We start from the raw sequence: 12,683 nt of genomic DNA, 5'->3' as shown, positions 1-12,683 counted from the left end.
CATTAAGGCTTACAACCAAACATTCCACCTAAAAAGAACTGGCAGACTACCAGCATATGAAACTGTAATATCACAGAAATCTTCTGTTGCCCCCTCAGAAGCCTTGGGACTTTGTAAGTTGTTTTGAATATATTGTACAATATCAAACAATGTAGTGAGAGAGGATATGAAGGTAGTTGGTGTGAGAGAGGAGGACACAGAGAATAGAGTTAGATGGAGAAGGTTGATGGCGACTCCTGGAGGGAAAAGCCAAATGCAGAAGAAGTACAATATCAAACATTGTGGCATCAGTCAATATTGGAGACATGTCTTAAGAACCTAAAATATATCAAGAACTGCAGTCTTTCCTTCAGTAATATTTTTAAGTTATTCCTAGGCATATTCCATCTCAAAGAGATGTCTCTTCTAGACTGGATTACTGTAACTCTCTCTTGTCAGTGAAGAATCTCCCACTGAAACAAAATGGTTTCGGATTAGTCTCTCTCCTGTACTGGCATCTCCGCACTGGCTCCCTGTACCGTCCAGAGTAGAATTTAAAATCCTTCTTGTCGATAAAGCCCTAATTGTCTCAGGCACGGCACCATCATATCTCAAATCTCACAGCTCCCAGGATGCGCCCAGGCTACTTGTGGTCCCTAGAGTCTTTAAAAGTGCACTGGGCGCAGGGGCATTCAGTTACCGAGCTCCTCTTGTGTCGAACCACCTTCCATTTTCAATCTGGGGGTTGACACCCTCTCTTTGTTCTAGATTTGGCTTAAAACATTACTTTATGAGAAAATAACTTATAGTTTGGGATAGGATAGCCCCTTCTTATGCTGCCATAGTTTTACTCTGCTGAAGGATATCCCATGATGCCCTTTTCATTCCTCCCACTCTTCCTATCTTGTCTGCATTTATGTGCATTCATCAATGCACAATGGTAACTTCATATCTTCTCCTAGGTCCCTAGGCTCTCTCGATTCCCAGGTTCCCAGGGGGTGCGGCTCGAACAGCTGCACCACCATCATTATTTCTCATATGAATATCAGAGCTATTATTGATCATCATTCCCAGCTATTATAGTAAAACTGTCACCGCCACTGTTATTATTAGTATGAGATCACATGTGCCTGCCCTTCCTAGCCCCCATATCCCCTCCGCCTCTGTGACACTCTTGCTTTTGATCTCGCAGTCCTATATCTTTCGCTCTCCCTCTCTCTACCACAACCGGTCGAAAACAGAAGGCCACCCACACTGACTTGGATTTTGTCCAAGGTTTCTGCACAGGTAAAAGGCACTGGTTCCTTGCCATTATCGCCAGAGGCTTGTCAAAGGGGAACACTGGATTTCTGTAAATCATTTCAAAGAGTGTAATCCAGACCTACTCTATATGGAAAGTGTCATGAGACAACTGTGCTGTGATTAGGTGCTATACAAATCAAATCTGAATCTACTGAATAATTATTATTATCATTATTGTTATTATTGTTGTTGCTTTGCTTTACTATAGAACCTGTAAATGTTCTACATATCTTTGCTTCTTTTGAATTCAAACTGACAATACATCAGCTTGTATGATTGACACTATGTCATTTAAATACCATACTCTGTAGATATATAAATATTAAACCATAAAGCAGTATACTGCATATATTCTGTGTAAACTTAAAAACATACACATGCGTGCATATTCATACGCATACATACATAAGTGTGTATGTGCGTGGGGGGAGCTCCTAGATTCCTTCATTTATCTAAGAAGTAACCAGTGATTTATTTTCTTAATTTTTCAAAGAGGAAAGAAAGAAGTCCATCTCTAAACCACCATTCCTCTCACCAAGGCCTGCAATTTCTAAAACATTATTAATAACAAAAGTTGTGAGGAAAGTGATGTAGGGTGAGGACTTTAATAGTTTGACATTTTGAAAGTGGCAACAAACCGTGTTGTGGGCCAGATTTCTGTCATCAAATTGGAAAACCTTTCGTAAATTGTTTAGAGGTACATTTTACATTCATAAACATGTGATTCCCCATTCTAGGAGAATATGTTTATTTATCTATTGTACATTTTTTTTTCTGCACATTCTGTCCCTTGAAGATTGTTTAAGGCATTGATGTGCAAAATGGTTTCATCTTTTAGTTCCTACAGAATAATGTTTCAGCGCTTGTGATGGGATGTGTAGGTTTTGACTGTAAATTCATGTTTCCACATGTCATGTGTCCTCAAGGGTTTGGAAAAGTGTGCTTGTAAAAGTTTTTTTTTTAAATTAAGAATATTGGTTATGTGTTTATCAAAATGTTGTGACAACCTGTGGGTTTTTGCTCTGTGGCGGTGGTACGGCAGGAGTCCTTCTCAGTCAGTATTTGAAGTCCGATTAAATTAAAAACTAAGCTGCACATTGGTTCGGTTCGCAACATAGGTGGGGACACAAGTGAAAGTGAAACAGAGTTTATTTCTGTACGATGTCCCTGCCCCTCAATAGTTCTCCAGCCCAAGCAGCCAAGGACCGACACCTGCTGAACCCAAGATATAGAAGGTGACTTCCAAGGTTGAACTGATTCCCAAGTTATATTTTGGTTGAGGACTTTTTAACATGACAAGGTATGTTCTTAACATTTGTATTTTGATTGTTACCACAGCATTTGCCTCAGCTGGGTATTATCGAATTAGTAAAAGGCTACAGATATTCTACAGCAGGCGTGGGCAAACTACAGAGCGAGGTAGTTATGTGCACCATTGTCTTAACCATGAACAGTTGAGTCAGTGTCTAAGCTTGTTAAGTGTTAATCATGACCAAGACAGACACACCGTTTTTTGACTGTTCATGTATGACATTATTATTGCAATGCGGAAATGACATCATCAAGCCATATGCTAATGCCATGAGCAGACCAGAAGGCAAGTCCTCTCTATTTTTCAAATCTTTCAAGCCTTCACCGATCGTGTCACTCTAACCAACGCAACCCAATTAATTATATGTTCAGGATAAGACAAAGTAATTCAAAATCATCTTCATTTCTGAAAATAACAAAGTCTGTCCTTGATGTTACGATAGCAGTACATTTCACAGGTAGCATCTGTTCTTGAAAAAAGCTAACATTAGCATTGGTTTTAAACCCTAACCCCAACCCTGTCAGTGTTATTGGAGTAATGTGGTTGCATCTCCAGTTCACAGAAGGGACAATCCCTCATGTTTTGTAAAAATAAGTGTGTATGCGTTATTTAGGGTAATTAATTGTTTTTAAATGTATTCCTGCATTCTTCTTCTTCTTTCGGCTTTTACCGTCAGGGGTCGCCACAGCGAGTCAACTTTCTCCATCTAACCCTATTCTCTGTATCTTCCTCTCTCACTCCAACTACCTTCATATCCTCTCTCACTACGTCCATAAATCTTCTCTTTGGTCTTCCTCGAGACCTCCTGCCTAGCAGCTCCAATTCCAGCATCCGTCTACCACTATATTCACTATCTCTTCTCTGTACATGACCGAACCATCTCAGTCTGGCTTCTCTGACCTTCTCTCCAAAACATCGAACATGTGCCGTCCCTCTGATACTCATTCCTGATCCTATCCATCCTGGTCACTCCCAAAGAGAACCTCAACATCTTCATCTCTGCAACCTCTAGTTCTGCCTGCTGTCTTTTGGTCATTGTAACAGTTTCTAGTCCATACATCATCGCTGGTCTCACCACTGTCTTGTACACCTTTCCTTTTATTCTGGCTGAAAGTCTTCTATCACATAGTACCCCTGACACTTTTCTCCACCCATTCCAACCTGCTTGGACCCGTCTCTTCACCTCTTTTCCGCACTCTCCGTTGCTCTGGACTGTTGACCCTAAGTACCTGAAATCCTCCAGCTTCCTGATCTCCACTCCCTGTAGCCTCACCGCTCCACCCGAGTTCCTCTCATTCACACACATATATTCTGTCTTGCTGCGACTAACTTTCATTCCTCTCCTTTCCAGAGCATACCTCCACCTCTCTAGATTTTCCTCTACCTGTTTTCTGCTCTCACTACAGATCACAATGTCATCCGCAAACATCATGGTCCATGGGGATTCCTGTCCAACCTCATCTGTCAGCCTATCCATCACCATTGCGAACAAGAAGGGGCTCAGAGCTGATCCCTGATGGAGTCCCACCACCACGAACTTCTCGGTTACCCCTACAGCACACCGTACCAGTGTCTCACAGCTAGCATACATGTCCTGCACCAGTCTAACATACTTCTCTGCCACTCCAGACTTCCTCATACAATACCAGAGCTCCTCTCTTGGCACCCTGTCATATGCTTTTTCTAGGTCTACAAAAAAGGCAATGCAACTCCCTCTGGCCTTCTCTGTACTTTTCTATTAGCATTCTCAACGCAAATACTGCATCTGTAGTACTCTTCCTAGGCATGAAGCCATACTGCTGTTCACAAATGCTGACTTCTGCTCTCAGTCTAGTTTCCACTACTCTTTCCCATAACTTCATTGTATGGCTCATCAACTTAATCCCTCGATAGTTGCCACAATTCTGCACATCCCCTTTATTCTTAAAAATAGGCACCATCACACTTTGTCTCCATTCTTCAGGCATCTTCTCACTCTCTAAGATCCTGGCACTCTCCTAGGCACTTCCACACCTCCACAGGTATATCATCAGGACCACTGCTTTTCCACTCAATGCCTTCCTCACTTCACTTTTACTAATTTTTGCTACTTTGTGGTCTACAATAATCACCTCTTCTACCCTTGCCTCTCTTTCATTTTCCACATTCATCAGCTCTTCAAAGTACTCTTTCCATCTTCCCATCACTCTTCTAGTATCTGTTAATACATTCCCCTCTCTGTCCTTAATCACCCGGACCTGTTGTACATCCTTTCCATCTTTATCTCTCTGTTTCGCCAACCTGTATAGATCATTCTCACCCTCCTTACTATCCAACCGAGCATACAAGTCATCATAAGCCCTTTGTTTTGCCTTTGCTATCTCTATCTTTACCTTTCGCCGCATCTCCCTGAACTCCTGTCTGTTCTCTTCAGTCCTCTCAGTATCCCACTTCTTCGCTAACCGCTTTCTCTGTATACACTCCTGCACTTCCTCATTCCACCACCAAGTCTCCTTATCTACTTTCCTTCCAGATGACACACCAAGTACTCTTCTACCTGTCTCCCTGATAACACTAGCTGTAGTTGTCCAATCATCAGGAAGCTCTCCCCGACCACCCAGACCCTTTCTCAACTCCTCCCTGAAAACCATGCAACACTCCTCCCTTTTCAGCTTCCACCATTTTGTCCACTGCTCTGCCTTTGTCCTCTTCATCTTCCTTGTCACCAGAGTCATCCTACAAACCACCATCCTATGCTGTCTGGCTACACTCTCACCTACAACTACTTTGCAGTCACTGATCTCTTTCAGGTTACCTCGTCTATACAAGATGTAGTCTACCTGCGTGCTCCTACCTCCGCTCTTATAAGTTACCCTATGTTCCTGTTTTTTCTGGAAAAAGGTGTTCACTACAGCCATTTCCATCCTTTTTGCAAAATCTACCACCATCTGTCTCTCTGCATTCCTATCCTGGATACCAAATCTGCCCATCACTTCTTCATCCCCTCTATTGCCTTTACCAACATGTCCATTGAAGTCTGCACCAATGACCACTCTCATTTCTGGGAATATTCTGCATCACTTCATCCAACTCATTCCAGAACTTCTCCTTCTCTTCAGATTCACATCCCACCTGCGGGGCATAGCCGCTAACAACATTGAGCATCACACCTTCAATTTCCAGTTTCAGACTCATAAGTCTATCGGACATTCTTTTCATCTATAGGACATTCCTAACAAACTCCTCCTTCAAGATAACTCCTACTCCATTTCTCTTCTTGTCAGTACCATAATAGTACAACTTAAAGCCTGCTCCTAAGCTTCTAGCCTTACTACCTTTCCACCTGGTCTCCTGGACACACAGTATATCCACCTTTCTTCTCTGCATCATGTCGACCAACTCTCTACCTTTTCCTGTCAGTCCCAATATTCAAAGTCCCTACTCTCAGTCCCAGACTCTTTCCTTTCCTCCTCTCTCTCTGCTTCCGAACACGCACTCCTCCTCTTCTTCTTGTTCTTCGACCCACAGTAGCCCAATTTCCATTAGTACCCTGTAGGTCATCAGTACCAATGGCGGTCGTTGTTAACCCGGTCCGCGACCGATCCGGTATGGTATAGTTTTGGTTGACTCGCATATTTGGTTTTGGCAAAAGTTTTACGCCGGATGCCCTTCCTGACGCAACCCTCTGCATTTATCCGGGCTTGGGACCGGCACAGGGAGACACTGCTCTGTGCCCCCCCAAGGCAGGCTTGGAGAGACACAGGCCAGTGCCGCCCTGAGGCTGCATTAAAAATGTATTCCTGCATTCTCATGTTAAATTACCTTGTTTTTCTTTTATCCCCATCGGGTTGCATAATTATATGCCAATGTTGCAGCAACAACCTAGATGGGATAATTAACTGAATGTGAACTCAACTATTTTTCAAATGTCTATGTTCAGATTTACAATAGACATTTTCAAACATTTGAATTGATTTCTCCAGAGTTTGCACACACTTCAGTGCCCCTGAAAATAAGAGGTAGTACCAGCTGCAAAGATTTCCAGAGGATAGTTTTAAATTTTGCAGGAGGCGGTGGATAAAACTTGGACACATAAATGTCTGGAGATCCCTATTTTTATCCGATGATGTCTGTACAACTGGGAAAAACCAACCAGCGACAAAAGAAAAAAAGGAAAAGCAGAAAAGGTTACTTGTGAATCAATGATGAATCTTTGCTCAAAGTGATTGGCCATCTTGGTCTGTCATACTCATTGTTCTGAACACTTAGCGCCAGATGGGTTGTGTATCCAACTTTGGCAGTTCATGAAACACTATCCAGGCTCTATTGCCCAGAAGCTATTCCGATTGCACATCAACACATGTGAGGAGCCTGACCCAAGCCATCACATGTGACATCACAAAAAAGCAGGGTATGTATGGGGGCATCCTTGGCATTCAAACCGAACAGACCATCTGCCATATGGCAACCCCTTTTAAGAAGGGATTTACAAAAAGAACCTTGAACTGTTTTGAAGCTAGCCTTTGCAAAGGTGCCCTCGATAGTGTGGGTGGCACATTGAAAAGGAAGGCCGCCAAGGAGTCGATATCCCCTTTCTGTCATCCCTGTACCAAGCTTTGAGTGAGGGATTATTGGAGGTGAAATTGTTTTACATTCAGGAGAAAGCAAAACACACAAAAGACCCCATAGACAACACACCAGGAGAATTGCAAATTCACAGTCCAGAGAATCCTTCTCATCAAGGGATCAGTATTCCTTTGAGGATGTGCTGGCGCTCATTCCTCTCCTAGAGAACAGTATCTCATGACACATTGTCACTGCAAGAGATGAGTGGGATAAAGTAAAACCTAAAAATCAACTTCCTCCAATCTTGATCACTTTATGACTATTTGAATCTATATTTAGTATTTGTCTCATCCATGTGGTGATCTATAATGTATCGATTAAACCTGGTTACTATGCGTACCTCTTATACTGTAATTTTCAGCCTTCTACCATGTTATTTTACTGAAACAATCTTAAACCATTTTCTCAAGCCATGAGGGTTTGACCCATCATCCTTTTAATAAGTTAAATTTGTTGATGCTTTTGTGCAAATATCAAAGTTAATAATGAAATAAGTTTAAAAAAAATAGTGTCAATTGTCCATAACATGTCAATCGAAGTCTGCACCAATTACCACTCATTCATCTCTGGGTATATTATGCAGCACTTCATCTAACTCATTCCAGAACTTCTTTCTCTAACTCACTGTCACGGGGGCGGACTCGGGCAGGGAAACACACCTTCAAGGCTGAAATCAGGGTTGAAGCGCTTTATTTAGGTAGACAGGGTGTCTCAGGTAGGCAGGCAGAGTGTCGCTAGCAATTCCCTGGCCCCGAGACAGTCGCACAAGGATGGGTCTCACCAGGACGGGCCCCAGGCAGGGTGGCAGGACAGGCCCCCGGCAGGGCTGGGTCAAGGCAGGATCTCAGACAGGGTCCGGTGGTCCACCAGGGGGTCCCGGTCTACACTTGGGGTCCAGTGGTCCACCAGGGGATCTTACGGGGTCAGGGTCCGAAGGTCCAGAGGGGGCTATCGCAGGGTCAGGGTCCGGTGGTCCACCAGGGGGTCCAGGTCTACACTCAGGGTCCAGTGGTCCACCAGGGGGTCCCAGTCCTGATGGGCGTCGTGGGGATAAACATGGCAAAGGGGAAGTCCAGGAACCACGGCTGGGTCCGGCCGTGACAGGTGTCGTGGGGGATCCACAGTGGTCAGGGTTGTTGCGCAACCACAATCCCGCCACGCGGCGCGTGCCGCTGCCCTTTATCGGGATCTTGATTAGCAGCCGCTGCTGCAGCTGGCGCCAATTACGAATTGAACCCAGGTGTGAGACCCTGACACTCACATCCCACCTGCGGGGCATTGCCACTAACAACATTGAGCATCACACCTTCAATTTCCAGTTTCACACTCATTAGTCTATCTGACATTCTTTTCACCTCCAGAACATTCCTAACAAACTCCTCCTCCAGTATGAATATTTAGGACTTGGAACGCATGAAAAACCTGTTTTATTTATTTTTTCTAGAAGTAGAAAATTACAAATGATCTGATTCGAAAAATTTTATCACCCCCCCATGTCTTTTCTATTCCCATATGTCCTGTCTTGTCTGAATGTGATCAGGGCCATGATGTCCAGGGTGGACGACATCATTGAGCTTTGCCGTGAGCTGACTAAGAATGATATGATCAACACTGCAGTGAAGAGGTCGAGCGAAGGGGCAGCAGTAGCTGGGGGGATGGCCTTCATCGGAGGCTTGATTGCGGGTCCTCCTGGTATTTTACTTGGTGAGCGAAAAGTATCTTATGTTTTCATGATGTTTAAGTGACAATTGAATTGACCATTTTTCACCGATAGGTCTGTGTAAAACTTTATATCCACATGCATTAAATACAACCTCACTGTGATAATTCTTTTTTTCTCATCCTCCAATGTGATACATAATTTTGCCGTCTGCATCCAGGAATGCATGATTAGGTCTTTTTGCATCTTTCTGAGTCAAGTATGTTTTTACCCTAATCTGCTAATTATCCATCCATTTCCTCCTGCTTATCTGAGCCACCTCATCTGGTTCCTCTGTATGCGGAGGAGCGGCGACTCTACTCTTAGCTCCCCCCTGACTTCTCGCCCTATCTCTAAGGGACAGTCCACCCAGCTCATAGATCGGCCAGTAAATTCAGAGCGTCGCCTTTTGGCTCAGCTCCCTCTTCACCATGACAGACCGGCAGAGTCTGCATCGCTGCAGACGTTGCACCGATCCGCCTCTCGATCTCCCGCTCCATCCTTCCCTCACTCGTGAAGAAGACCCCGAGATACTTGAACTCCTCCGCTTGGGGCAGAACCTCTTTGCAGGAAGAATGTAGAAGGAATCAAAGAGCTTATCATTCTCACCTAGACCAAATAACTTAACCTCACAACTTTGTTTTCTTGTTCCTCTTTAGGTGGCGCTGTGGGAGGCATGTTTGGCTTCTTGATGACCAATGACCAATTTATATCGGTGCCTCAGATAATCAATGATTTAAGTCCTCAGCAGAAGAGGGAGCTTTACCACTGCATCTGTCGTTACCTTAAAAACATGGAGTGGTCAGACGTAGCAGAGCTGGTTAGTATGGTGATTGAAGACAAAAGCTTGAACAATGAGATCATCGGGGAGGTGCATCAGTTCATCCGCAACAAGATCCAGTTGCAGAGGGATTAATATGGCTAAAACCTGTGTTTAGAACCTTTTTTGCAGTGATGAAAACCGAAAGAACGGTTGGCTGGACGAAAGAATTTAGTGTTGCCACTGCAAGGTTTCTAACAATTTTTTTCAATAACCAGACAAAAGTGAATATTATGATTAGCGTCTGCACTTGAATTAATTAAAAATGCTTTTTTTTTAATGGAAATAAATCATTAGTGTTTCCATGCACAGCAAGTCAATGGAGCGCTGTACTTCTAAATGTGTTCGACTTTACCTGTAGATGTGAAATTTAAGTCTTCCTGTGGATGCTATGTAACTATATTAATTTTTTTTTTGCGTTTCATCCAGTCCGGATCAGTTTTTGGGGGGGGGGGGGGTTCTGAGGGAACTCAGGAATTCCTGAGGGATTCATTTTTCTCTCTGTCATCAGTTCAATTTTGATTCAATGTCAGTGAATAAAGAATGGATTAAGCCAGTTTGAAAAGATGTGCTGACTTTCATACAAGAGGAACAATGTCTTTATTGATAAACACATCAACTGCCTTTTCCCTTAACTCTTACAAAGAGCTGTTTTAAGAATAGATACTGTATTGCAGAGCAGTACTAAGATACAGCTCCACTATTTAACCCACTACGACGGTGTCGTCATCTGGGAACTCATAATAGGGAACTTCAAGGTTGAGAGGAGCTGGCCCCTTCCTGATTCTTCCAGATGCATCGTAGTGGGAGCCGTGGCATGGACAGTAGTAGCCCCCATAGTCTCCAGCATTCGCAATGGGGACACAGCCCAAATGGGTGCACACTCCAAGAACTATGACCCAACTGGGATTGACGACTCTCTCCTTGTCGTGCTGGGGGTCGCGGAGCTCAGCTATATTCACAGATTCCTCCATTGCAATCTCCTTTTCTGTGCGGTGACGGACGAACAGGGGCTTCCCCCGCCACTTGAAGGTCATGTTTTTACCTTCGGGGATGTCACTGAGCTTGATCTCGATCTTGGACAAGGCGAGGACATCGGCCGATGCACTCATGGAGGAGACAAACTGGGAGACGACCGTCTTGGCTGCATAGATGCTGACCACAGTGGTTGCTCCGGTGAGAAGGTAGGAGAATGCCCTTCTTGCCTCACTACTCTCTTGAGAAGACTTGTTGGGGTCGCTGACATCCTGTCGACGGTAATCTGAAAAGTCTGGAATCTTTATGTCTGTGTGAGCGAGGCGGGGTCCTCCGGGTGCTGCAACATGAGATGCAGAAAAAAAACACAACGGCACATTATTTACTAAGTGATGCATTACAGAGATGTCATTAGATCAATATTGCTTATTCTCATGATACAATAATAATCATCACTCTTAAAATCAATTTGACTTTCAAGTTAGGCTTAAAAAGAAAAAAATGAGCAAGAGGAAGTGGAAGACAAGGAAGCCTATAGTGAATGCTCATGTTTAAGGTTCGGGATCTTCAAGCTATTTCACCCAGGTTACCCAAGAACAGCTTGTGCTCCAAACACCCTTAATATTTAGTGACAAGGAGTTGACGGAATAGCCCCAAACCTATGATAGTACCAGTACCTCTCATGAAACTTTACATGCTAAAGTAACTGCCTTTTTGCTCCCAAATTAAAATGTAGAGCTGATGCCTGATTGTCTGCATTTGCAGACAATCAATAAAATTAGATGTTCATAAGTCCCCCTTTATCAGTATCCGAACCTGTTGTATAAGCTGATTTAACATGAAAAACAATTCCTACAGATACATTTTTTTCTGAAGGATGAGGCCTCCAATACATTAATAAAAACAATGTAGATCATGCTTGAACCAAAATTATAATAATGACAATATTAAACTACTTTCCCCAAACACCCTGTTGTATTTATCTAAGTCCATCTAGAACTATATACGTTTTTTGCATCATACACCATTTTGATTTTCGAATTTATGGATGGATAAATTTACATATCTAACACATTTTAGAAAATAATCTGAAACTTAATATTGTCCCAAAGTCATTGTGTGCGGGCCGTCACTGGATAAGCTCTGGAAACGAAAATACAACCAAGTCTTGTTTCATCTATTCCAAATGTTGACCAAACGGTATCTTAATCTTACACTAAGCTTCTTTTCAAACGATGGGATCCTAGAAATAGAGATTTCTACGGATAGTACAGATTTGAACGACATCCAATTTCCGGCTACCTGAAGTACATCAGTTTGTTTACAAAAGTCCGATCACGGCTTGTTGTACCATGCTAGCTAATGAGATATGTAAAATCAAGAACAGAAGCTAAGACTAAGAAGAATCAAAACTACATTAAGGTGTCAATACAAGAGCGGAGAAGTAATCACGTTATATCGTTAAATTGTTTTGTGAAATTGAAGCTAAAGACACGTTTTTTACACTGAGCTACGTCCTTTACTTTTCCTTACCGGTGGCAGGAACCAAATCATTTGCTCCCGTTAACCCCAGACTTTTGAACGATTGTTTTGTTGCTTGCAAAATGTGAGGGCGCGCCCCGATTCGAGCGGCGACGGACAACATTTTGCCCAAAAATCGTCAATCTTCTCGCCCCGAACTGGGGACACGACCTTTTCCTGCAGCAAACTCCCGTGTACTTCTCTAATCTGCCTTACCAGAAACACCGTCGGGTGCTATAACGTTCCGAGGTACGACCGGATCTGTCCGGCGACACCCGCAGGATTATTCAACAAATACGTGTTGATTTTTCAATCATAAAAAATAGTAAAACATTTCAATTTCTTTTAAATATTAGAAAAACTTTAATATTGTTGTTATTTTTTCAAGGCGTAAGAAGAGACACCTGCATTATACAAGAAACACCGTCGGGCGCGAAAACGTTCCGAGGACTTGTCCGGCGAGTCCCGCT

General features: G+C 43.2%; 1 protein-coding gene and 1 long non-coding RNA gene across 2 annotated transcripts; one reads left to right on the top strand and one right to left on the bottom strand.

Annotated features, from left to right (window-relative positions):
* Nucleotides 1-1,170: 1,170 nt before the first annotated feature.
* LOC147224822 (uncharacterized) lies at nt 1,171-10,168 on the top strand. Its single transcript, XR_015107355.1, has 4 exons — nt 1,171-1,266; nt 2,463-2,581; nt 8,739-8,902; nt 9,557-10,168. It is a non-coding gene; the product is annotated as an uncharacterized LOC147224822 (long non-coding RNA).
* A 117-nt stretch (nt 10,169-10,285) lies between these two features.
* Nucleotides 10,286-12,429, bottom strand: LOC147224821 (cytochrome b-c1 complex subunit Rieske, mitochondrial-like). Its single transcript, XM_086163020.1, has 2 exons — nt 12,226-12,429; nt 10,286-11,032 (listed from the first exon to the last, which is right to left on the bottom strand). Exons 1-2 carry the CDS (start codon nt 12,335-12,337, stop codon nt 10,422-10,424), a joined length of 723 nt encoding a protein of 240 aa, XP_086019146.1. The 5' UTR covers nt 12,338-12,429; the 3' UTR covers nt 10,286-10,421.
* Nucleotides 12,430-12,683: the final 254 nt, after the last annotated feature.

This window comes from Fistularia commersonii, chromosome 17, assembly GCF_037954325.1.
Source record: "Fistularia commersonii isolate RoL2024-O1a breed Wild chromosome 17, RoL_Fcom_v1.0, whole genome shotgun sequence".
NCBI lineage: Eukaryota > Metazoa > Chordata > Actinopteri > Syngnathiformes > Fistulariidae > Fistularia > Fistularia commersonii.
Note: the sequence above shows the minus strand (reverse complement) of the source record. Positions and strands in the feature narration are given on the sequence as shown.

Coding starts and splice junctions, on each gene's coding strand:
- LOC147224821 (XM_086163020.1), bottom strand. CDS start 12,337: ATGTTGTCCGTCGCCGCTCGAATCGGGGCGCGCCCTCACATTTTGCAA. Junction 11,033..12,225: donor TGATTTGGTTCCTGCCACCG/GTAAGGAAAAGT, acceptor CTCATGTTGCAG/CACCCGGAGGACCCCGCCTC.